The following is a 27,732-nucleotide window of genomic DNA, read 5'->3' as shown; positions in this document are numbered from 1 at the left end:
ATAGTCTCCAAATTGTAAGCACATTTTTATTGCCCATCATTGGATCATTGGGTAATTAATTAGAGAAACACATTATGTATGTACACATATAATCACCACCTTATTCCAAAACATTACCCAACATTTTCCTATATACAATAATATCACAACCCGAAATCTTACATGAAGCCAGCGTTGCTAGACTACAAAATAAAATTTTTATATTTTATTTAACTACATACATAACCACATCAACTTTTTCTTACGGATATACAAAACCTTGACATCTTTCACATCACACTTATAATTGCATACAACACAAACTATGATGACCTAGGTTGGTCTTTGAGAGACTTGCTCTTCTTGGTCAGAAAACTCCTTCGGCGGCTTTACAATCAACACAGGACATTTTGCATGGTGTGCACAATAATCACTTACGCTTCCCAAAAACGCCCTGTAAATTGTAAACATCATTATATAAAAAATTAGATATATATATTTTTTTTAAATTTGTATTCAAGTGCACTGCATAAGTTCTTCATAATATATATTCTCAAGAACTTCATGTCTTCATCCAACCAGAAAAATCCAACAAAATAGCTTTTATGAGGTATAGATTACAAAAAATGTTTCCACCCTTTCACTTCCTCATTTTCATATAAGTATAAGGTTTTGACAGCAAAAGTGTCTATCACTATATTATATAACTATTACTTGTAGCAATATACAAATAATAACTCAATCTTTGTTAAATTTATGCTATAGCTTTTGTTCTTTTTCCATGCATAAACCAATAAATGCCTCTTATAATTTAAACAAACCTTATCAACATTTTATTGTACGTACTATTATGAATCGACAAAATGTATTCAACATTTTAATGTACGTACTATTATGAATCGACAAAATGTATCCAGAACTGAAATGGAGTGATCTGGAGAACAAGAGCATTTGGAAAGAAAAAGTGATAAATCCTATCAATTGACAACTTTGCAAAAGCGAAACGACGACTTCCCTAACCTCCAGAACCTGCTTCACAGATAACCTACCTCCAAATATTTCAATCCCAAACTTTCTCAAAATATGAAACCATAATGAACATGTTCATCCCCAAAATGTTCAGACCCAACCGCAAGCTAAGATATGCCTTCGTTTAATTCCTTCTCCCCACATCCTTCTTCCCACAGATGTGATTCGCTACGAAAATGGCAGAAAATTTGGTCCCTTTGCAATGCATGTCTGCTCCGCCAAGCGAGATTGGCTTAAACCAACCAGCAAGAATACACCTCTTCCACTTCACCTAAAATCCTACCCCAATTACCAACCAAAAACCAGTGACCCAAAACAAAAAAAAATACTTATGGCTCTATAAGAGATCACAGACCATACAAGCGCTTGCAACCCCTCTCAAACGAAACCCAACAAGCTTGTTCACCAAAGTACACAATCACCAAAAACTGCAAACCACCCAACAAATGAAAAGCCAAATAACATGCTACCCCCACAAGAAAATGATTCCAGACCCGATTGTTTCAAATTTGAACCAACAATGGTGCGTCGAATGAGCTCCCGCATCCCAGACATTGAATGCATCAAGGATGAGCTTGAAGTTAGTCATGATGAAGGTCAAGAGATGATACTAATTAATGGAAGTAGAAATTGTGAAAATGATGAAATGTTCTCGAGGAGTATGATTGTGATGGTTGCTACCCACCTTACATCAAATCAGATTTTGGCAAAAAATGTCACTTGCCTTACAATTAAGACAATGGGAGGTCTTCTTCACTTAATTATCTTTGATTCCTTTGAAGATAAAAGGACAATATTTGAAAGTAAATGGCTGGAGAGATGGTTCTTCACCATCAAGAATGTTAACGACGTAATTGGGTCATTATGGAGGGAAATATGAAAAAAAATTATGGGATACCTCCTTTCGGATGGAGCACAACTATGAAAATTTTACAAGGTTGGATGCATGTTTGCGAAGGTTCTATTAATTGATTATTGAGGATTTGACTGCGCTAAAGTAGTATGTATCATCACAGGTTGTTTGTTGTTTATAAATTGTAAGATACTCATGAAAATTGATGGTAAGTGTTCAAGAATATCCTAGATATGTCCACAGCCTTTAGCTGAGAAAGTGGTCCAGCCATCACCTCTTCCCCCAATTTTAGTGGACTCTGATGAAATGAAGCCGCCAGCAAAGTGGATTCGCCTACCACACGTGTTTAGAGTCTAAGAAGTCAGTCGAAAAGGATGCACAAGGGTCCCACCTCCTTACTTCTAATGAACCATTTAAAATCCATGCCTGCAATGATTCATTACGCAACACCTCCCTATATAATAGAACAATTACTGAGCCCTAGATAATAGAACAATTACTGAGCCAACCTTTTTTGTGCCCCCCCCCCCCCAATGAAACCTCCATCAATCAAACCAACACCTCGTTAATATCAAAACCTCTCTCTACCCTCATGCCAAACCAAATTACCCAAATAAGCCCAAACCTTCTCCATCTAATTCGCCAAGCCCAAAAGCCTCCTTACATATTCCTTTGAACAACATATTCAAGGCCTTATTAGGCCATCCTATTCCACCACTTCTTCCTCATCTTTGTCAGGCCCATTATTTCCACGAGCTTTTGAACATGAAATCCCTAAAATATCAAAATGGCCCATGTTCAAAACAGATCCAAAAAACTCCAAAAAAAGAAACTCGAATCACCCAAACACCGTATTTCCAAGAGACAAAACCTCCCAACCCAGCTCCTTTGATATTTCAGCCTGATCCACAATGGAGTTGGCCCATAATCTGGCTGAAAATTCGACGGCCCTCTCTCTGTATTACATGTCAGAATTGAGGACAACATCGAGCTCCGAAAATCAAATTAATCAAATTGGTGTGAAACCCAAGGGCCTGCATAATCCTCCCATCTCCTCATTCATCACTTTCGTTTGCTCAATGATTATATTATCTTGGAATATAAGTGGATTAGGGGCAAAAATAAGACGCAATTCCCTTCGAAGATTAATCCATCATCATAATCTGGACATGGTTTTTGCTCAAGTAACCAACCTTGATCATATTAACCCTAAAAGCATAAGCTCCCTTTGGAAAGATGAAAATTTTGAGTGGTTTTCTTGCCCCTCCCATGGGAATTCTGGAGGTTTAGTCTCAATTTGGAAGAAATCATTTTTTTGCATTAGAATAAGTCAACTGTGACAGAAATTAGATTGCCTTATCCGATTTTATTTCCTCTGAATCTCATTTGCTGCATCACGAACCTTTACAACCCTTGTAGTGTTGACGCTACATCCCTTGTATAGGATGACCTCTCTCGATTTTACGGATCTTTGCATGTGTAATGTCTAGTGATTGGGGATTGTAACGAAATATTAGAAGCATATGAGTGAGGTAGTGAAGTGATTTCAATTAACGATTCAATTACGTTTTAAACTGTTTTTGCAGAAACTACAACTTCTCGAAATTTCGATTCCTAAGGGGAAGTACACATTGTTTCGTGGCCAATCGAAGAGCAAACTGGATCGTGTTTTTGTTACTAGCCACTGGATCTCCTCCTTCCCATCAATCAGGGCATCAATTCTCAAGAGAACATTATTTGAGCATTGCCCATTAATGGTCCAATCTAATCAAAGAAACTGGGGCCCCGCCCGTTTCGTTTTATCAACTCTTAGCTCTCTCATCCTGTCTGCATGAAAATCGTATTAAAGGTATGGTCTGAATCAGAATCTTTACCTTTAAATAAAAAATAAATATGGTCAAGCACAAACTCAAAGAATGGAATGTTAATGAATTCAGCTCTATTGACATTAACATTTCAAAACTTGAGAACCAAATACATGAAATTGATATGCTTGCAAATGATCATATGCTTGAAACTCATGAGATTAATAAAAGAAAAGACAGATAGTTGGAGTTGTGTAGATGGTTAAAACAAAAGGATGTGTGTTGGGCTTAAAACTCAAGAGCCAAATAGGTTAAAGAAGGTGACAAGAATACAAGGTATTTCCATATCATGGCCTCCATTCGTCGTCGAAAGAACATCATTAAGTAGATTGATGTTGGTGACCATATTATTGAATGTCCAAATGAAATCAAAAATAAGCCACATCTTTTTTGCAAACATATTCAAGGAAGAACATCTTCTTAGGCCCACTTTTGATGGCATAAATTTTCGTCAATAAGGTGTTCTTCTTATGGCCCCATTCTCACATATATAGATTGATGAAGTTGTTGCCTCATGTGATAGTAACAAAGCACCGGCGTCGGATGGCTCCAATTTTAAATTTATAAAGAGTGCTTGGGAAACTATCAAAAGGGAAATTTTGATCTGATCAAAATTTCCCACTCCTCCTCTAGTCTCCCTAGGGGTTGTAATAATGCTTTTATAGCTTTGATCCTAAAGACGGACTCCCCATGTGGTTTCAAAGATTATAGGCCTATAAGAATAGTTAGGTATGTATACAAGGTCATTGCGAAAATACTTGCTAGAAGACTCCAAAAAGTGATGAATTCACTCATAAGGCGCCAACAATCTTCATTCATCATATATAGGCAAATACTTGATGGTTCCTTAATTGCTAATGAGCTTTTATTGATTCTTGCAAGAGAAACAAGTCCGAAGCCACCATTTTGAAGGTCGATTTTCATAAAGCCTTCGACAGTGTTTTGTGGAGTTACCTTGAATGGACCCTTGTGTGTGGGCTTTCCCCTTCAATGGAGGTTGTGGATTAGATCATGTGTTCTGTCGGGTTCGGCCTCCATCCTTGTCAATGGATCCTCTTTTCCAACTTTTAAGTTGCAAGACGGACTTAAACAAGGCGATCCATTATCACCCTTTCTCTTTGATTTTATTATTGAGCCCCTTAATCTTATCATCCAAAAGGATTTGGAGCTTTCTCTATGGAAAGGGGTCGAGGTTAGCCGTGGTGGACTCAAAATTTCCCACCTACAATATGCTGATGATACAATCTTTTTTTGCCCACCCAAGATCGAATATTTGGCCAACATCAAAAGAGCTCTTGTTGTATTCCAACTCGCTTCTGGTCTTCAAATCAACTTTCACAAAATCTCCCTTATTGACATAAATGTCCCGGACTCATGGTTACATAATGCGGCCAACACTCTTTTATGAAAAATTGGGCACTTAATACCATTTACATATCTCGCCCTTCCAATAGGCGGCTCTTACTCTCGGATCAACCTTTGGGACCCTATCATTTCTAGAATGGAAAAGAAATTGGCTTCGTGGAAGAGTGGTACTCTCCCAATTGGTGGTAGAGCAATTATTTTGAAGGTCTCTCTTTTTAGTCTTCCCCTCCACTATATGTCACTTTTCCCCATTCCTAAAGAGGTTGTTGATAAAATCACAAGACTCCAACGACAGTTCTTTCGGAATGGTAAGCCTAAAAAATATTCCATCCCTCTTCTTGCTTGCAACGTTCTTGAACTCCCTAAATCACATGGTGGTCTGAATTTTGAGAACTTACAAGACAAAAATACGCCCCTCTCGTTCAAATGGTTATGGAGAAATTTTCTTGTGACTCAAGGTGATTGAATGAAAGTACGGGTATGACTCCTTTTTCTCTATTCATAACCTCTCTCCCCCTTAAAAAAAGTGGACCTTGGAAATCAATGTGTAATGTTGTACTCAACCATAATGTTGCAAAACACATCATATCGAAACTGGTAAGAAAGAAAATTGGTGATGGATCTTCAGTGCTCTCTTGGCATGATTTATGGGCGGGGGATTCTTCCCTTGAAGATGTTTGCCCACACTTATTCCTCCTTTCCCAATTTCCAAATGCCACAGTCAATTCGTTTCAATTTTGGGACGGGAACTCATGGCAATGGAGCCTACTATGGAAGTGGCCTCTTCGGCCTCGAGATGTGCAGGAAAATTCCACTCTCAACTTATTGTTGGTCGTGTGATTCTTTTACATTAACGGGTGAACAAGCTCATCTGAACCCCTAACAAGACAAAATCGGATCTTTTCGGTAAAAGTCTACTCCATGGAACAGGCCAAAGCCCACGCTCATCACAACGCGGATGCGGTGAAAGGCCTTTGGTGTTGGTTGGTGCCTTATCGCATTGAAATTTTTGTTTGGTCCGCTATCCTTGGCAGATTAAATACCAAGGCAAAGTTGGCTAATCTTGGCATTATTTCCGCCTCCAACTCAGACTTATATTTTCTGACTTATATTTTCTGCAATAAGCATCAAGAAAGTTAAAGTTGTGGGAATTTATTCATCCACTGTGATTCATATCGAAAATTATGGTTGTGGTACGATGTCTACATTTTTGGGGCCTCTCATGGACCTCCTCTCTCTCTCTCTCTTCGTAATATTTTCAAGCAATGGCACTACCCCTTCAAGGGTGCCTTCTTTAAGAAGGTATGATCTGCAAGTTTCTTCATCATCTTATAGACAATCGGGAAAGAAAGGAATGCCCGCATTTTCCCTATCCTCCCATTTGTTCCCTTTCTTTTCCCCCTCCTCCACCCGCCCCCTACCTAAACAGCTAAAATCACCACAATCGCTCTCTACCCCCTTGCCCATCTTCTCTATCACCCCCATGACCACCAATCCACCACATGACCTTTATATCCTTTCTTCCTCCCCACCACCGTCTAACAATAAATCTCATATATCCAAGTACACCCCCACATACTCAACGCCACCCCCTCTAAACCATCACCACCACAATCAAGCTGCCAATACAATGACCATCTCCAAATCGTATAGCCATCCCCCTCCATGACGCTAGGGGCAGGGAAGGGAACAACAAGTTGTAGGGATAAGAGCTAATTAGGAGCGGAAATTAGTTGTTAAAAAACATTCTTTTCAATAACAAACATGAATACAATACATGTCCCATATGACTTGATGGGTCGTCACTTCAATTTGGGAATATACCTTGGCATAGGAACTTCTAATTTCAAACTAAGAACTTTAATTTTAGCCAAAATATCAATTTCGATTCATCTTCTTAATTTGGTTCGCCTGTATTATATGAAAAACGATTAAGGTATAATGATACATCATTCCTACTACTCCATTCTTATCCTCTTAACCTGTTGTCCTTCATGTTAATTCTACTAAATTGTTTAAATCATTTTCCTCATTCCCTTTTGTTTCTCTCGAACCAAATGCATGTGTATATTACTATCGACTCCAAATCAAAACAACATTCTAAAAATGAAATTAAACCATACCATAATGATCCCTTTGTTTCCAAATTTGAATAAGAAGCAAATTTCATGGTCAAGTTTTGTTCTTTTTCCCGAAAAGGGGGACATGTAATCTCCATCTTGAAGGGGAGGAAAGCAAAATCGAAGGAATACCATGCATAAAAGGTTTAAAGATATAATTTACTCCCTCCATCTCATAATGATCTGAACACTCATTGGGATTACGTAGTTTAAGGTGCTAAGTCGTAGTGTGGTTATCAAATGTTATTTTATTTATATAAAGTAAATGTGTTAATAGTTGGTGGGTATCTCGTATAGAAGAAGAGAGAAAGTTGTGTAACTTTTTGTTGGAAAAGCTATAGTGTGGGCCAAAAGAGTATAAAATAAATAATATAGTAATGTTGGAACCATGCCATAAATGAAAGTGTTCAAACTAATATGGATCTTCGGATTAACATATAAGGAAAGTGGTCAGGACTTTGCTTTCTGGAACACAGGGAGTATAATCTACCAAATAATGATGCACCATTAATACTATAATTAGAAGCATATGATGAAAAAATTAATTATTAGTCTCTCTTAACGTTATAATCACTCATGACTGTATTATTAAATTAGTACCACATAACATTTCAAAATTTTCGAGATGTCGTCTATTCGTCTATCATCTTAAATGACCACGTGATCAAAATTTAACTACATCACATCTGTTGAACAATGTATTAATAGAAGTTGTGAACCTACCGTTGGCTAATAAGGCTCTATTATGAATTAATGAAAATTTAGTTCAGACGAATAATTCAGTTCAGTTCAATTAAGAAAAATTCAGTTCAGTTCAGTTAGTTTGCTCTCATAGTTTTCATTCACTTCAGTTAAGTTAAGTAAGGTTAGGTTCGCGATTCGATTCCGACTAGGGCTAGGGCTAGGCCTAGGGCTAGGGCTAGGGAGTCCTCTTCAGTCCAAAAGAACATAACCTAGTCTTATATGCTTTTATCTGGTGAGAAAATACTTCCGCTGTTATAAAATACTTGACATACTTCTCCGGACACGCTTGTCAATGCATAACTTTAATAATTAATATATATCTAATTTCCTACATGTAAAAATTATAAAAAAATGATATTTTAAAAGCATATATCGAGAGGAATCTAATAAGATCACACATGTCTATATTTGTCGACACGTAAAAATCACAAAACATGGTCAAATTATGATGCAAAAGTCAAAAAGTATCATCTATGTTGAAACAGATGAAATATATGTTTACTTGAATGTTTTCTAAATTATATGAATTTTCACCGCCTAAAAGCTGAAATAAAGGTAACAAAATGGTTTTATACGAAATGTTATGCTTTTATAGTTATTTACTAGTCTTATATGCACGATATACGTGTAAGGTCGAAGAATGAGTGGAGCCTGCTTTGCAATTTGTCATATCAGTTTTACCCATTTTTAAATTTTTAAACTAGTAGAGTGATAGGTATGTAATTTTCGTTTCTAGTTAGGGCGGTCAAAAAAGGTAAACTCCAAAATATTCAAGAGTACTCATATATATATATTACAAGATTCACCTTTTCAGCATGCCAAGACCACGACTACCCACAACCAAGAGGTCAACATGTCTTTCCTCAATAGCTTGACAAATTACCTCCTTGGGATCCCCTCGAAGAGACACTGCTTCGGTTTTGATCTGTAATAAACATTGTAAAACAACATGCATAAGTTAGGGAGCTCGGGATGCAAATCTAAGAGATACAACATGAAGAAAGAGGAACCAATCAAGCAGCCGATTCACTAGCAAATTGGGTGTGAAGCAGAAGATATTAATTTAATGTGCTTTAATGGTATACTAAACTACATCTGCATGAGTTCGGAGAAATGTGTAATACTTAAAAGTCCCCCTTATGTTTCTTCTCCAAGAGGAATCCCTCTTTTTAAACTCTTTCGAAATACTTTAATCTAATTCGTATTTTCTAAAAAAAAAAAAATGATTGGCATGTTAGCTTTTTGATGAGTCGTTTATACATTGAACTAACACATACTAACATATGTTCCAATTTAATTGCAAAAGTTTGAATTTTACACTGTATATATTTTAATCCTTTTGACCATATGTTTTATAGGCTCTGTTTAGGAAAGCATTTTAGCTATCCTAAATGATAAGGTGCTAACATATTTTACGTGCTAATAAAATGATTAGTAGTGTTTGGGGATCACCTAAAATAAATTTTCATGTGGCTAAAATGGTTTAAATGATAAGTTAAAAAATTTACCTTCTCAAAATCAGGTGACTGAAATTTTGATAAATCTTTCCAAAATTTTGACAATAACTAATTTTGCTAAAATAATTTATCAACTTAATCAACTAATTTTGCCAAACAGTTGTACTAATCAGTTACCTTATCAATTCTAGCACCTTATCAGTTTCAACTTTATCTTATCAGTTTCAGTTAACTTATCAGTTTTAGTTTATTTTCAGCTAGTAATTCCAAACAGAGCCTATATATAAAAACACAGAACTTAGTAACTTTCCCACTCCATTTTTGTTTATAAGGGAGACATGCATTATTTGAAAAAAATCCTTTGACTACAAATTTTTCATATAATATGACAATTAAATTTTAAGATTCACCATTATATTTGTCTTTTGATACACTTTCATAATATCTCTTTTCTTATATTTTCATCTCAATTTTTGAATTGGGAGTAACTAAAGGTCAAAGTTCTTTCTCAAATATCGTATATGCATTATAAAAAGAAATGTAGGGAGTATTATGTAAAATATTATTGGGTTTCTTCTTTTGATGTACGAGTATATTTTTGAAATATCAACTCCTTATCATATTTACTAATAAAAAATAAAGATAGTAGCAATTAAATTTGTATAATGGCAAGTGTGATACTCAAATGGTTGCTATTTATTTGGACAGAGGGAGTCTTTTTACTTCTTTAATTCAAATTGAATTTGGACTACAATACATTTATGCGTGCATCCTATGCTAAAAATGAAAGATTATATGATATACTTCCTATGTTATGAAATAAGTGAACATCTTTCTCAAAAAATCTCTCACATAAAAGAGAGAAGCAAAATATGTTTGCATAAGGATGGAAAGATATTAAATCAATATCTTTAATTACTCTTCAGCATACTATATAAGATTAGTACTATTTCATCATTATTACTCGGTACTCACCTTCTTTTCTTCACAACATCTTATAGCCCGAGCGAAAATACCGGCAGATATTTGCTCTTGTGCTTGCCTAACAGAGTCCACGACTGAAGGTGTAGTATAAATAACTGTATATACAAATACAAAGAATAATAGAATGTTAGCCAAGACACTAAAAGGGCCCGCACTTGAACATGTTGTACTAGCTTGTATGAGTATCAATGTATATAATCAACATCATCATATGCGGATAAGGTAGAGTCGTGGGAGTTCGTAGTTCATACCCATGAATAAGGAATAAAATCATGATTTATTGTTGTTGTTTTTCCACCTTAAAGTTTACAGAGACTTCCAATAATTAAGGTTAAACAATATATAATTAGGGGTCGTTTGGTTGAAGTTGGGAAGTATAGCTTCCCTTGAATTTGCATTGCCTATGAAATTTCATTTCCTATGAAGTACATTTTTTTGTTTGGTTGAACATGAGAAATTCTATTTCCCATGGGAATTTCCACTTACCTAGGGGGCCTAGGTAAGTTATTTCCTCCATTTTGTAGGAAATAGAACTTCCTAGGAAGTTCTACTTCCCATGTTTTTGCCAACCAAACAACAACACATATACCTACTTCCTAGGAATTCTAATTTCCCATGTATTTGAAGGTTAACCAAACAAGCTCTTATTCTTTTTCACATACCCTTGAACAATAAACGCTCTTGTTAACATATGTAAGCGCGGATCCTCTAGATCGAGTTTCTTAATACTCCCTCCACCTTATTACAAACTTTCCTTTTCCTCTTTACAAATTTAAACCTCATAAATTTTCTTACCTTAAATCCTCCTAAACAAGCTTTTGAAATGGGAGAATATATAATAGTCATGGCTTTAAATACTATAGCTATTATATTGAATTTGATTCTGTAAAACTATTAGCAATACTCCCTCCATTTTTATCTAATAAGACATTTGCACCATTTAGGGGTGTATTTACATTAGGTCATTCCTTATATGATATGATAGCCCATCTAATTGATAAATGCACCTCTCTCATACTCTTTCCCTCTACTGTTCACTTTTTTCTTACTGTACCCCTAATTTAAAAATATGGAGTATTATTGATCATGTTAGACAGGGTGGCATATGCATATATATGGTGATGTAGAGGAGGACGAATTGAAAATAAAATTGATGAGATATAGAGAGAAATTCTATTTTACATTCCCTAATTAATTGAAAAGGAATTAATAAAGTCAAGTAATTATAACTCTTTTTATAAGAGGTATATGGATTATAATGAACTTACGTGTAATATGTAAGGATAGTCATCGCATGCACATATCCTGGGTAATATAATGCACGTATCCTTATTCCTTGGTAATATAGCTACATTCTCAAAATATGCTCTTTTAGTTTTTGTTGAAACCCATGAAATGCCCACTTGTGAGTGTCCCACATTGGAGAAAGAGGAGAGAATAACCACTTTATAAAATAAGGAGTAACTTGTAAGTGGGCTAAACTCTCCTCCTCCTTATTGGGTTACCCAGGCCCATTTTCATATAATTTGAAATTTAACAATGGTAGGTCTATATCTATGGGCAAGGCCCATTAGGTTAAATTTATTAGGTTAAGTTTAAGTTATGTTCTATATATAAGTAATGTAATTGTAGTTATTAAAGGCACAATCATATAACATCTCTTCTCTTTAATTTATCATGGTATCAAGAGCAGGTTAAGTTCTTGGGGTTTCTCAATTTTTCCTATCTCTTCACCGCCGATGGGTGGTTGATTTCTTGACACCCATCGGCCGGTATATACTTTTTTTTTTTGGTCACGTTTCTCTATACTTCGTAGTTCTCTTAACCTCGGGAGTCGAGTGCGGTGTTAAGTGAAGGGTCTTTGCAAGCTTCCATCCCTTGCAGACACGCATGGTCCTTTCCATCTGTTCTCTAATGGCAGACGTGATAGGATGTTGATTTGGGTTAACTCGGTTGAGTTTATTTGTAGGAGAAATGCTTTTAATCGTCCAACATGAAGGACTCACCGCTTTTTATAAGTGGAAATAGGGTGCAGAATTGGAATTGAATTTGTGTGGTAGTAGATGATGTTGGTGGGTTATTGTTCTTTCTTTTCTTCAAAAATTTGTTTTTTTTGTTTTATATTCTGTTCAGATCTGTTTCAAAACAGATCGGTTTCTTTCAAATTGTCGATGATGTTCATTCCATCGAAAATTTGTTCTTTTGTTTCTGTGATGATGATCATTCCATCACAACTTTCACAAAAAAAAAAGAAATTGGTTCTTTGGTCTCAATTTCAGATCTGTTTCAAAACAGATTGTGAGACATGTTTTGTCTCTCTGTGTGTCGTGAGACACGGTTTTTGTACCTTGAGACGAGGTTTGTTCATTGAAGATTTGAAGAATTGAAGAATTTGAGTTCGGTTTTATTTTTATTGGTGTTTTTTATTGTTATTTGTCCAATTGTAACGTTCGTTTCACTGCCGTTACAACTGCGGGAGGGTGGTAGGTCTATATCTATGGGCAAGGCCCATTAGGTTAAATTTATTAGGTTAAGTTTAAGTTATGTTCTATATATAAGTAATGTAATTGTAGTTATTAAAGGCACAATCATATAACATCTCTTCTCTTTAATTTATCAGTTTTAGCCCATCATTTTTTTGTTCACTACTTAGGTGGACAACAGGACAAGCATAACGATAGCCATCAGTTAGGACTTTCCTTGGAAAATGACATCTACATCAATTATTTTTGTTATCACCTATCAAAGAAGTCGTTTTAGGATCCAAATCCCAATCAAAAACTTGATTAATTTTCCTTTTGCTAGATAGAACATAGAAGTGATAATCTGATACCGTACCACTACGTAGTAAGAAATTAATTCGGACAATATTTTAGAAAAAAAAATCATAAGTGGGTGATATTATATACCGTTTTTTCACCAAATAAGTTTTCAAAAAAATTACCACGTACTCATGGTAATATATCAAAATGTCCTTAATCAGTAATGGTGATATTAACCCCTTTAACCCTAATTAACCCCTGTAACCCTTATCCCTTAACTCTAATCCTAACCCCTAATCTAATGCCCTAACCCTCACCATCCTAACCGTATTATAATTTTTTTTATAGTGAAAGTATTAGGTCAGACCGTCTGACGTACTGTTTACTGTCAGACGGGCTGAGCCCAATACATCTCTCTGCGAGAACGTATTAGGTCACCATAATGTGTCCGTCTTCAGTGCTCACATACAAGCACATCATAACACAAACAGAGTAATCATAAGAACCCAGTAACTACTTCCTCTCCACAACTGAAAGTCCTGAACTCTAAAGTCTAAAGTATAAGTTTACCTTAACCATTAATGCGCGAACTCTAAAGTTTATCGTTAACCATAACTTTACCTTAGTATATCGTTATTTCCCCCAAACTCCAAAGTATAAGTTGGTGGTCTAGTTTGTTTCAATAATGCGCAGTGTGAATCTGACTGTAATTGGAAGATTTTTTATGAAATTCTTAATGAAGATAAGACTTGGAAGATTTTCATGAGATTCTTAAGTTCTTTCATAAATCCTATTTTTCATGAAATTCTTAATCTCAGTCTCCATTCTTTATTGATCTAACAAAGAAGAAAGAAATCAGCTAAGAGGAATGAAGAAGAAGGAGAAAGTGATAGGAAAACAGAGGTTAGTGTTTTGTTTTTCAGTTGGACTTTGTTTTGTTTCAGTTGGACTTGGTTTTGTTTCAGTTGGACATGGTTTTGTTTCAGTTGGACTTTGTTTTCTTTCAGTTGGACTTTATTTTCTTTCAGTTGGACTTTGTTTTCTTTCAGTTGGACTTTGTTTTCTTTCAGTTGGACTTTGTTTCGTAATATGTATACCAACTGAAACAAATAATGGACCAACTGAAACAAAAAATGGACCAACTGAAAGAAATAATGGACTAACTGAAAAAAAATGAACTAACTGAAAAAAAATGAACACTACCTAAAAAAATTAAGACTAACTGAAAAAAAATTGGAACCACCTGAAAGTCGTCCGACCAAAGATTATGGTCGGACGAGTCCGACACAATACGTTCTCTTTTTGAAAACTTAGAAATACTTGGTGAAAAAACCATATTGGCCCTGTTTGGCAAATGGGGTTTAGAGTTTAGCTCTTAGAGTTTAGAGTTTGTTGTTAGAGTTTTTACTTTTTTGTTCAGCAGATTTGACTGCTGATTTGACAACTTTTTTTATAAATGTGTTTGGTAAAAATTAACTAATTACTAAAAGCTTATTGCCATTTGTTTATGTAAAATGATATTTATAGACATTTTTAATACATATGTGTAGTATTATTATTAGGGGAAAAAGTCATTAAATATATTTTTTACCTAATCCTCTAAAGAAAAGTTTTTCATTTTGAGAGTTTTCATTCCAAAACTCTCTCTAAAACTCTCTTTTAACAAACACCCCTTTTAGAGTTTTTGACTAGTCAATCTCTAAAAGTGGTCCAAACCTCTCTTTTTTCTCTAAAACTCTAATTGCCAAATACCCTCATTATATACCTTTCTATTGCAAATAATTTTGGGAACTTATTTTCTTTTCACATCAACTTCAACCCCAAAAAAGCTACAAATGTTGTCTATATATTGACATGACTCAATCTTGTAACCTCAAACATGAATAAAAGAGACTTTTATCCATCTATCTATTACTTCCTAGTTTTTTTAATTAGGATATAATATTTCCCTAATTTTATATTAATTGAAACGTTTATGATATATCTTCTTTCTATCTAACTATCTCACTCCTATCCAGTGGCGGATTTACCTCATACCACGCTGGTGCACGTGCACCAGCAATAAAAAAAAATAATAATAATAAAAAATAAAAAAATTTCAAAAAAATCACGCACTGAACGCAGTCGCAAACTTCTATTCTCTCACTCATAAATTCACAATCGCAGACTTCTTTCTCTCTCATAAAACCTCAACCTTCTCGTTGCCTCGTTCGTTGGTGGCTGGACTGGCTTCGTCCGGCGGCGCCTTCGTGTCGATTCGTGGTGGCTTCGTTACTGCTGGTGGCTTCGTCCTTCGTGGGCGATTCGTGGCTTCATTGGTGGCCTGGTGGGCGATTCGTGGCTTCAAGTGGTCGGATTTCGTGGCTTCAAGTGGTCGGAAATTTCCTTGGTGGACGACGGTGGCCGGAAAACTTCCAAGAATCGTGAATCTACTCTAGGTACATCTTAATCTACTCAATTTGCTTAATTTATTGTTTTACTTTATAGATTAGGGTTTATCAATTTCATGAGAATTGAAAAATAAATTGCAATTTCAGTTGTTATAGGTGTTTATATATCAGATTATGTAATGTAGAATTGTTATAAATGTTGATTTTGTTTTTGTATTTTGATTTGTGTGTTATAGGTGTTTGATTATTGAAATTACATTATATATAAATTGAGTGTTATCACTTTATTGTTGATTTTGTTGATGATAGTTTATGGCTTATGAGTTATGACAAATTGACATATGTTTCATTTGGTGAGATACATCAAATTTAGTTCAATTGTTACTTGATTTTCAGATTTGATAATGAAGAGAGAAACGTACTCCAAACAAAATGCAAAACATTGCTAGTTTCTTCACTAAGAAAAATCTAACTCCAAATTCTCCTCCACATCCAACACAAAGTGAACAAATTTTGTCTCCTCAACTAGCAAGCGAACAACATTCCTCTCCATCACAAAATTCAATTCAAAATTCCCCTCAAAATTCTCCTCAAAATTCCCCTCATGATTCCCCTCCAAATTCCCCTCATAATTCCCCTCATAATCCTCCTAGCGCTCCGGTCTTTAGTCAAAGACTACGTGAAATTGATTGCGCCAATCTTCCACAAGACCCATGATTAAGGAGAAAGATGAGTGATTTTCATAAAAATGATAGAGATTTAGTGAGGAGAACTTACATTGAGAGAAAACCTTGTCAACCCAAAGACTTTCTATTTCCTCAAACACTTATTGCACACAAAAACCGTCGATTTGTTGCCCAGTGGTTTGAAACATGGAGTTGGCTTGAGTATAGTGTGGAAAAGGATGCTGCCTATTGTTTCATTTGTTATTTATTCAAGGATGAGAATGCAATTGGAGGTGATGCTTTTGTTAGTGGGGGTTTCAAATCTTGGAATAGATTAGATACGATAAAAATCATGTCGGAAAACACACGAGTGCTCACAACAAAGCAGTGATAGCCATGGATTTATTCAAGAAACAGAAATCAAGTATCTCCTCTGCCTTGTCAAAACAAACAAAGGAAACTATAAGTGCTTATAGGAAACGACTTGAAGCTTCGATCGAAACTATACAATGGCTTCTACTCTAAGGATTATCTTTCCGTGGTCACGATGAAAAAGAAAGTTCCTTGAGAAGAGGTAACTTTATCTCGTTGTTGACTCTTCTTTCAAAAAAAGATCCTGAATATTCAAAAGTTGTTTTTAAAAATGCTCCTGGTAATTGTCAACTTACTTCTCCAATTGTCCAAAAAGATATCATAAATGCATGTGCAAAAGAGACAACTAAAGCAATCATTAAAGATATTGATTGTGGTTTCTTTACTATCTTGGTTGATGGCTCTTTGTTTGAGATATGTGAACAAAAAGAGAGAAGTTTGGGAGCGTTTACTTGGTATTGTGCATGTTTCCGATACTACTTCTTTGACTCTTAAAACTGCTATAGAGTCATTGTTGATGGAGTATTCTTTGTCTTTCTCTCAAGTACGAGGTCAGGGTTATGATGGGGCAAGTAATATGCAAGGTTCAATTAATGACCTTAAGACTCTAATACAGAATGAATGTAAACAAGCATACTTTGTCCACTGTTTTGCTCACCAACTTCAGTTGACTCAAGTTGCACTTGCTAAAAAAAACTCTGATTGTGCTTGGTTATTTGCTGATGTACTTGCACCTCTCTTGAACTTCGTGGGAGGTTCACCAAAGAGGAAAGAATTTCTTCGTGAAAAACAAGCTCAAAGAATTGTGGAAGCATTGTCTTTAGGTGAACTTGAAACAGGGTCGGGTTGAATCAAGAACGTGGGTTAGGTAGACCTTGTGACACTCATTGGGGATCTCATTTCAAAACAATATTGAATGTGTTTGATTTATATCCTTCAATCCTTGGGTCGCTTGATGACATTGCAGAAGTCTCTGATGCACTTGATTCTAACAAAGCACAAACTATTACAAATTTGTTGATGTCTTTTGATTTTGTATTTGTGGCGCATTTGATGGTTGGTATCTTTGGGATAACAAATAACTTGAATGTGGCATTACAAAAACGTGATCAAGACATTGTAAATGCAATGCGAATGGTTAATGTGACCAAGATTAATTTGCAAGAGATGAGACATGAAGGATGGGATTCTCATATGGAGAAGGTGATTTCTTTTATGGCTAAGTATGACATTGAGGTTCCTAGCATGGAGGGGAAATATGTTGTCCCGGAGAGAAGGTTGTTTATAGGTAAGGGCCCACAAGTGTCAAATTTACATCATTTTCGAGTGGAAGTTTTCATGAGTGTCATTGATCTTCACTTGCAAGAACTTGATAATCGATTCCCCGAGACAAGTAAAGATTTACTTGTGTGTATGTCTTGTTTGAATCCAACTAATCGGTTTGCTTCTTTTGATAAAGCAAAATTGATTGAACTTGTAAAATTCTATCCAAATGAATTTTCAAGTTCAGAATTGATATTCTTTGACCATACACTTCAGAATTTTATTGTTGCTATGAGATCGGATGAAAGGTTTTGGAATTTGAAGACTCTTAGTGAGCTTTCAATGAAACTTGTGGAGACGGGATTGTCTGAAACTCATGATAGGGTCTACTTGCTTTTAAAATTGGTGTTACTTCTCCCCGTTGCAACGGCAAGTGTAGAAAGGGTATTTTCTGGAATGACGCAAGTGAAAGACAAATTGCGTAATAGTATGGGAGATCAAATGTTGAATGATTGTTTGATTACTTATTTAGAGAATGATTTGTTTTTGAATGTTAGCATGAATGATATTGTAAATCGATATCAAAACATGAAAACTCGTCGACTCGTCGTGAGCAATTGTAATCATTTTACTAGTATTTGGTTGTATTTTGTAGTATAATTTGGATATTTGGTTTTTCTAGTACTATATGGTTGTATTTTGTATAATTATTGGTTATATATTTATTTTCTTTTCGATTGAAATTTAGTTTGAAGTATTTTTTTATTAAAAATTATTTTGATTTAGTGAACGGTAATTAATAGTGAACCACCATTAAAAAATTCCTGGATCCGCCACTACTCCTATCACATACCCACAATTTTCATCTACTTCTAATTCTTTCCTCTAAAAATAAATTTCATAAAAAACGTCTCAATAGAATATGTTGCAATACATATAAAAAAAAGTATAAATGTATAATCTTATTGATCCTCACTCAAAAAAATATAACAGTATCTATACTTTAAGGGAATCAAATGTTTATTAAAATAATTTAGAATACATCGTATAAATAAAATTATGTATTCCCTTTTCATTACTTAGACATGACGTGTAAGTACACGATATAAATTAATTTAATGATATTAAATAAAACAAGTAGCTGGAATAGCTCAGTTGGTTAGAGCGTGTGGCTGTTAACCACAAGGTCGGAGGTTCGACCCCTCCTTCTAGCGATATTTTTTTTTCTTTTTCTTTACATTTTGTGTTGCTACAGTAAACTTTCTTTTTTTCTTTATTTTACTAATTACTATCATATGACAACATTTAACAAATATATCCATAATATACCGAATGACAATTTTAGATGCAAAATTTTGCAATATTTGTGAAATTTACATATTCGACATAAATTTGGAATAATTAAGTGAAAAATACAATAAAAAGGATAGGACAAAGACAAACCAGGTCCAGCAGGATAAACATAAGTCTGAAAAGGAAGATTGACATGAAGCAGGCACACAAAGCTATCACTCTGTTCCTCTTCTTGACCAACAGGCTTTATTACATTGGAAAGAACCCAGTTTAAAGCGTAGAGACTCCTCTTACTTTCATCTAGTGCTACCATCACCTTCATTTTTCCTTTTTGCTAAATTACTATTTTGTCTCTCTTTTAATTTTTTTGTTGGGTAATTTGATTTCTGTGTGTTGTGTCAATGTCTATATTTGCATGTTTGCAGTTTGATGGTTTAAGAGTTAACTCTCAAGAGAAGATGGTATTGTTATTCAATGGGCAGCTCCTGGAAATTGGACGGACCCATCACTTACTTAAACACATGTCACAAATACGGGACACTTTGGACAGGATTTCCGCCACATAATACATTGATCAGCAATCAAGGGGCATGCACCCACGTTTTTACTATTACTACTCACGCGTGGACCACATCCGTTAATAGAGAAATGTTTGGATAATCTATACGCGTCTATGCATCACGTGGCAGTGGCACTTTCTTTCTGTTACTAGAATTTTGCCACGTGTTTATTAACCAACAATAAGTTAGGTGATCATTATTAAAAAAAATTATATATACTAAAGCGTAGGCTTGAACCCCTGGCCTCAGGTAATGATTTCCAAAGACTTGCCATCTTATTTAACATCTTTTAGTGAAGAGTGATTCATATTTCTACAAAATTATTGATATGTATTGTAATTAGTAATGTGGCAATAAATTCTTACTTCCAATCATAAAGATGATCATACCTTTGTTGCTTTAATCCCTAAAATTGACAACCCCTCCACAGCTAACCATTTTAGGCCCATAAACCTTTGTTCGACCATTTATAAAGTTATCTCAAAAGTTATTACTAATAGGTTGAAAGTGGTCCTGGGCCGCATCATCCACCCTCTGCAAGGGGCGTTTGTGCCGGAACGATTAATTCAAGACAATATTTTGATAGCGCATGAAGTGTTTCAGTCCTTCAAGAGAAAGACAGGTTCAGGGGGTTGGATAGCTATTAAACTTGATATGGAGAAGGCCTATGATCGGCTAGAGTGGAATTATGTTTTAGTAACGCTGGAAAAGCTAGGCTTCGCTTCTCAGTGGATTTCTTGGATTAAAAGCTGCATTGAGTCAGTTTATTTCTCCATTTTGGCTAATGGTATCCCTGGAGAGAGATTCTTCCCTTCAAGGGGGATTAGACAAGGCGACCCGCTGTCGCCGTACTTGTTTATTTTATGTGCTGAACTTCTTGCTAGACAAATGGCGGAAGCCAGTAGTCAAGCAGATAAGCTTATTGGAGTCTTAGTAGGAAGATCGGGAATTCGTATCCCTTTTCTTACCTTTGCTGATGACACCATGCTATTTGCCTCGGCCAGTGATCAAAGTTGTCTACGAATTAAAGAAATTTTAGACAAGTACTGTGCGATGTCTGGTCAGCTGGTTAACTTTGATAAATCTGCATTTCAAGTCTCCTCTACTGTATCTGAGGATGTTAAGAAAAATTTTGCAAACATTTTGCAAATGGTGGAATCAGATGATCTTGGAAGCTATTTGGGTTGTCCTATTATTCAGGATAGGGTGACTAAAGAAACTTTCTCTACAGTAGTAAGTAGGGCTAACTCTCAGCTTTCTAAATGGAAGGCTAATTCGCTTTCTCAAGCTGGTCGGTCGGTTTTGATTCGGGCTAATTTAGCCACTAAAGCCAATTTTCACATGCAGAGCTTTCTGCTTCCCAAGACAACGTTGTCCAGTTTAGATAAGATTTATAGAAATTTCTTCTGGAATAAAGATGCGACGAATAAATCGCCAAACCTGATTGGTTGGGACAGAGTCTGTCGTCCCAAAGAGTGTGGTGGTATTGGTTTTCGGAAAGCTGGGGCGAATAATGTTGCCTTACAAATGAAGCTGTTGTGGAAAATTGTTAAGAATAATAGCAGTATGTGGGTTAAGCTGGTCAAAAACAAGTATTTTAAAAATAAGTCTGTTTTTTATTATAAACCTTCTGCTGTTGCATCTTGGCAATGGAGACAGTTAATGGCTTTGAGGGAGACGTTTAAGAAAGGCATTCGATGGCAATTGGGGACTGGCTCTCAGATTAGCTTTTGGCATGATAATTGGGTGTTTCAATTTCCGTTAAATACGGTTGTGCATCGATCTAGTTATCCGGTCAATCTTAAAGTTAGTGATTGTTTTTTACCAAATCGCCAATGGAATACGTTGTTTCTGCAGGAGCTTGTCCCTGTAGATATTGTTAAAGCTATATGTTCCCTGTTTATTCCGATGTCAGATTAGCCAGACAAATTGGTCTGGGGCTTGTCGTCGGGTGGTGAATATTCGGTTAAGTCTGGCGCCTTGTTAGCTCAGGGGTTACTTCCTTCTCCACCAGAGAGTGTGGATTTCAGGTGGATTTGGGACGTTGACGTAGCACCTAAAATTAAAAATTTCTTATGGAAGGTTTGTAATGACGGTCTTCCCACGAAGGGATAGACTAGAAAAAAGTCATGTTTTCCTTCCTCAACAGTGTGTCCTTTGTACGAGTCAATGTGAAACCTCTACTCATCTATTTTTCCTGTGTCCTTTCACAATTGATGTTTTCCTCCATTGGCAAGCCTCTAAGGGTTGGCCGTGTCTACCTGTTTTGGCTAATATTTCGGCGTCAAGCTCTTTTAAAGATACTCTTTATTTACTGAAAGGCTATTTATCTCAAAAAGATTTGGCGAAAGTTGCCACGACCTGGTGGTTTATTTGGTTTTTTCGCAATAAGACTATCTTCAATGAGGAGAGTGTCTCCTCGAGGAGAGCCAGTTTTGCTATTTCTGAGTTCTTTTCTAATGGGTCTCGGCCCAAGCCAAAGGAGGTTGCTGGGTGGGGGGGCCATAAGTGTGGTCCCCGTAGGGGTCCGGGTTGCTGCTGGTCTCCCCCTCCTACTGATGTGGTTAAGATTAATTTTGATGGCTCCAAGCTTAGTACGGGTCAGGCCTCTCTGGGGTTTGTGGTCCGTGACCATCTGGGGGAAGTCATTCTGGCTGGTTCCAATGCGTTAGGGTGTTGTACTTCTATCCTGCAAGCGGAAGCTTGGGGGATGCTTGAAGCGGTGCGGGGTTCCCATTCTTTGAACCTTTCGAATGTCATGATTGAGGGAGATAATCTTAAAGTTATAAATGCGGTTAATAAGATTTGGCATATCCCTTGGGAAATTGACAATATTAATTGTGATGTAGGTAAGGAGCTCCTGAAGTTCAATTCGGTGTCAGTGAAGCATTGCTTTCGGGAGGCTAATCGTGCGGCGGACTTCATGGCTCATCAGAGTCACACTGTTCCCTCCCTGTGTTATAGTTTCCCTCCTTATGATATGGATTTTTCTCTCCTCATCCGCAAGGATGTTTTAGGCTAGCCTCCTGACTAGAGGCCTACCCTAAGTTTTCTTCTCTTTTTCACAAAAAAAAAAAAATAGATATTATTTTTCTTATTTGATTTCTTTTTTGCAGTCATCCCCTTGCTCCATCTTCCCTTTCGAAATTCACCATCAATGTGAGAGTTCGCTACTTCGTAACTAATGGGATAGTTTTACAAATTATTCTTGATGCTAACCAAGTCTTATTGTTGTTGTTCAAGAATACGAATCGTGTGAAGGAGTTTAAAGGCCAGAGGGTAACTCACATAAAAAAGGTCATTGAAATTGTTAATCCTAGCACAAATTCCTTGATTGCGTATATAATTTATTTCAGGTGTGCTTTTATGTGTCATGTGGAACATTTCCTGTTGCACTAGAATCTTATCGCGTGTGCAATGAACCAACAATTGGTCATCATATTTTTTGGAAAAATATAATGATATCTTAAATCGACCTTATGACCTATTGTATCAGTACCAATATATTAGAATTTTTCCTTGAATAATGTAAAAGTGGGTTTTAATTCCCAAAATATGCCAAAAAAAAACGCCTGCGTACCGTCCACGTAGGACGACACGCGAGAATTCTTTTTTCAACTTAACTAAAACCGCTACTTGAAGTAGCGGTTTACAAAAAAAAAAAATTTTTTTTTGTGTGTGTTGTGTAAACCGCTACTTCAAGTAACGGTTCATTAATGGAGTAGCGGTTCACTGAAGAAATCCCCAACTCCAGAGTTTGATATGTGCTTGCAATATTTTGCCCAAGTAAACCGCTACTCAGAGTAGCGGTTTATATTTATAAACCACTACTTGAAGTAGCGGTTTATTTTTAAATAAAGTGCTACTGTGAGTAGCGGTTTCCGTGGGCAAAAACAAAAAAAAATCAGTTTCTCGCGTGTCGCCCGACGTAGACGGTACGCGGGGATTTTTTTTTTGGGCATATTTTGGGAATTAAAACCCACTTTTGCATTATTCAAGGAAAAAATTCCAATATATTAAAAAGTGTGTGTGATAACATATACATGCAACATAGCACCTCTGTTACTCCACTAGACACTAGTAGAATAAATGCTATTTGCTGTGGTGATATTGTTGCGGTTTTACCTATACGCAGCAATATAACACGCAAAAAGAAATAAAAAAATAGAAATTGACAATATTGTTGCGGTTCCCGCCCCAAACCGCAGCAATATTGTCTACAGGTTATCATTTTAAAAAACATGTGGGTCCTGTACAGCTAATATTGCTGCGGTTTCCACGTAGGACCGCAGCAATATATTAAAAAACTATTTTTTTAATATACTGTTGCGGTCCTACGTGGAAACCGCAGCAATATTAGCTGCTTACCAAAAAAAAAGACACGGGGTTTTCTTTGATTATATTCACTTAACGAATACATTTTCTCTCCTCTCACAGTCTCTCACACTCTTACCAAAAAAAACGGCGATCGGAGTGGGTGACTGGGTTGGGCAACATATCTGGCGAATGGAGTTGGCGACTTTCTGGGCATTTCTTTTTTTCGTTTTGGGTCTTCGCTCTCTCCTCTCCACTGACGCGTTTTGGGTCTTCGCTCTCTCCTCTCCACTGACACGTTTTGGGTCTTCGCTCTCTCCTCTCCACCGACGTCACTCTCCTTCACCGGCGCCACTTTTCACCGGCGCTTCTCCTCCCACCTTCGGCCTTCTCCTCCCACCGGCGCTTCTCTCACACTAACGGTTAGTTTTTTTTGTAAAATTTTCTTAATTAGTGTTTCAATGAAATTTTTGGTTTGAATTGTAGTGTAAAATGATTAGTATAAAGTATATATATGATTAGTTATAAGATTTGAGTATTAAAAACTGATTTTGTGATAATTTTGCTTTAGTTTTTGTATGCCCTAATATGTTATACGGGATTATTTATGCTTAACTTATTGTAATGTTTTTGCAATTCTTTGTTTAAAGTGATATGCATGCAATACCTTTATATTGATAGACTCACCAATGGGAGGGGAAGGGAAATCTAAGGAATGGTTTGGTACTTGTTGTTTGATGATAACTTGAAATCGCTTGAATGCGATTATTGTTTGGTGAATACCTGGAATCGCTTGAATGCGATTGTTTATATGTACATCATATTGCCTAGATACCCGTTTAAGACTTACTCATTAGGAGTAAGTCGTGAATAGTCCCCGTTTTGGGACTGTTCTTAAACGTCACATCTCACTTAGGTGGTGAATGTATGTTGATTCTTTGATTCTAAGTGAAATACGGTTAGTCATTTCCCAAATTTGTTGTCCGGGTACATATAAGATAAACAATTATATTTATTGTGTACTTGGAGAACTGAAGGGAAATGCTACCGAATTTTACTTAGAATCAAAGATGATACATGCATTCACTAGTGAGACTGGACGTTTAAGGATGGGTTAGGTTGGAGTGATAAGGACCCAATGGAAGCATGCATTGAATATTAGTTTGTTGTGTTGGAGTTATGTGAATTTTAAATTGATAATAATTTGTATGTATGTGTTGGGTTTTTTAGAAATGGATCGAAGTTGGATGCATGGAAAGCGGAATACGTTGGAGTTCGTAGAAGGTGTGAATGAGTTTTGTAAACGTGCTGCAGAACATCAACAACTTACTTGCGAGGCTGAGATTTATTGTCCATGTGTTGATTGCTACAATGTGAATATGATTTCTGATATTAGGACCATAAAGGATCATCTTATTCGTCGTGGATTTAAGGCTGAGTTTTATATTTGGTTATGGCATGGTGAGCAGGGAAAATATACTCAGGATAGGGTTAATGTTGATGTTGGCACTAGTAATTCATTAGAGATTGATATGTCGAATGTCGGGGTTGAGAATGAAGTTGTGATAGAAGATCATGTTAGGATTGAAGGTGATGATGTAGTAGGTGAAGAAAATGACAACGGAGATAATAGTGACACTAAGGATGAAGAGTTTGGTGATCGATTAGGTGAGATGTTGGAAGGGCTCGTGACCATTTTAATGAGCGGCCACGAGTGTTTGACAGTTTGTCTGAAGCTGCTGGGAAACCCCTTTATCCAGGGTATACAAAATACACTCAATTGAGTGGGGTTTTAACTTTTTTCAACATAAAAATGAAACATAATTTGACTGATGTAGGCTTCACATAACTCTTAGAAGCTTTACAAGATATGTTTCCTGAGGGTAATTTGTTACCAAAATCTACCTATACTATGCCAAAAAATTAATGTGTCCTTTGGGTTTGGAATATGAGCGGATCGATGCATGTCCGAATGATTGCATGTTGTATCGAAATGAGTATGCGGGCCTTTATGAATGCCTGAGGTGTGGTAAGTCCCGCTACAAATTGCCGGATGGGGTTGTGCTCGGACCGGGCAATACTGGTCCTTCTGCGAAAGTGTTGTGGTATCTTCCAGTTGTGCCAAGGTTTAGGAGGCTCTTTTCTATCAAAGAAGATGCACAAAACCTAAGATGGCATGCTGATCGCAGAAAGAAAGATGGGATGCTTAGGCATCCAGCAGATTCTCCTCAATGGAAAGCTATCGATTCCAGATATAGAGACTTTGGTCAGGAAGCTAGGAACTTGAGACTTGCATTGTGTACGGACGGAATGAACCCTGACGGTACTTTGAGTAGTCAACATAGTACTTGGCCTGTTCTTTTAGTGATATACAATCTTCCTCCATGGTTGTGCATGAAACGGAATTATATTATGTTGTCTCTTTTAATTTCTGGGCCTAAACAGCCGGGAAATGATATAGACATATATCTTGCACCTCTCATCGAAGATCTCAAAAAGATGTGGGACGAAGGTGTTATGGTGTTTGATGCGTATTCTAATGAAGATTTCAGGCTTCGTGCTATGCTATTCTGTACTATAAATGATTATCCTGCTTATGTGAATTTATCTGGGTATAAGATCAAAGGGAAAAAGGCATGTCCCATTTGTGAGAATGGTATGGAGGCTACACATTTGCTACATTGTGGGAAACATGTCTATATCATACATAGGCAATTCCTACATAGTTCTCATCCATATCGAAAGAAAAAAGCACCATTTAACGGGTTTGTTGAAAATGCTCCAGCTCCTAGACCGTTAACTGGAAAAGAAGTTTATAATCGTGTTAAGGGGATGGGAACAGTATTTGGTAAGGGGTTATCTAGTGCTTTTAGGAGGTTTCGGATGAGCGGCCACAAAGTTCGTCGAGAGATCCTTTTGTGGAAATATGTTGAGGTATGTATTGATCGAATTGCTTGATTCAATTTAAAGCTTACTTTATTCTCATTATACGGTTAATTTTCTCATTTTCTTATAACTTTTGATAAAGTGCCCGCAACAACAAGGAGGCACGGAGTGCGGTTATTTTGTGATGCGGTACATTTTTGACGTACTCACTTCATATTTTGGTTCGTTGGATATGGACAAAGTAAGTTCATATAATTATTCATTTCATATTTAATATATTTTAACTATTTGATGCTAACTTTGGTAAATTATTTTCAGGTTGCTCAAACCTTTACCAAAGATCCTTATACGGATGATCAAATCAATGAGGTGAAGAATAAGTGGGCAAGATACTTTGTTGATGAGTGCATTGCGTAGGTTAGTTAGTTTATGTTAATATTCTTTGTTTTTCTAACTTTAGACGAACATATACATTATTGCAACTTGTACCAACCAACATTGTAGTGATGGATTTCATGATATATATATATATATATGTTGGATTGCGCTAAATATTTTTGTTGGATTATTATTATGGAATTGTATTTATGATGTTGTTTGGGTTGAATATGATGTTGGTTGTTGGCTTGAATATTGGATGATGTATGTTGGAGATCATGGTGGTTGTTTGATGGATTTTGGATTTGCTTGGATGGTGGATCTCGGAGATGTTATTGGTTGTTGTACAGGTTAATTCCCTATTATGGGTTTATCCAATTTACAAACGGAGCTCTGCCGAAATTTATGCAGAAAATTTATTAGCATATTGCTGCATAGCTTCATCAAGGTTGC

The 27,732-nt window shown here is 36.2% G+C and overlaps 2 protein-coding genes and 1 non-coding gene across 4 annotated transcripts; 2 read left to right on the top strand and 1 right to left on the bottom strand.

Moving 5' to 3' along the window:
• Position 1: 1 nt before the first annotated feature.
• On the bottom strand, positions 2-19,619 carry LOC104893220 (universal stress protein A-like protein). Of its 2 annotated transcripts, none has more exons than XM_010679319.4 (4): positions 19,292-19,613; positions 10,388-10,491; positions 8,762-8,880; positions 2-433 (listed from the first exon to the last, which is right to left on the bottom strand). In XM_010679319.4, the coding sequence occupies exons 1-4, from the start codon at positions 19,461-19,463 to the stop codon at positions 313-315; spliced, it is 516 nt and encodes a 171-aa protein (XP_010677621.1). In that variant the 5' UTR covers positions 19,464-19,613; the 3' UTR covers positions 2-312. The 2 variants fall into 2 exon arrangements, with proteins under 2 accessions (XP_010677621.1, XP_019105126.1); XM_019249581.3 differs by lacking the exon at positions 2-433 and adding an exon at positions 2,383-3,688 and having other exon boundaries at positions 19,292-19,619.
• On the top strand, positions 18,989-19,062 carry TRNAN-GUU (transfer RNA asparagine (anticodon GUU)). Its single transcript has one exon. It is a non-coding gene; the product is annotated as a tRNA-Asn (tRNA).
• A 2,171-nt stretch (positions 19,620-21,790) lies between the features above and the next one.
• On the top strand, positions 21,791-22,723 carry LOC104893369 (uncharacterized). The gene has a single exon (XM_010679464.1). It carries the CDS (start codon positions 21,791-21,793, stop codon positions 22,721-22,723), a length of 933 nt encoding a protein of 310 aa, XP_010677766.1.
• Positions 22,724-27,732: the final 5,009 nt, after the last annotated feature.

This window comes from Beta vulgaris, chromosome 5 (assembly GCF_026745355.1).
Source record: "Beta vulgaris subsp. vulgaris cultivar EL10 chromosome 5, EL10.2, whole genome shotgun sequence".
NCBI lineage: Eukaryota > Viridiplantae > Streptophyta > Magnoliopsida > Caryophyllales > Amaranthaceae > Beta > Beta vulgaris.
The sequence above is the reverse complement of the archived record's forward strand: the minus strand, read 5'-3'. Positions and strand labels throughout refer to the sequence as shown.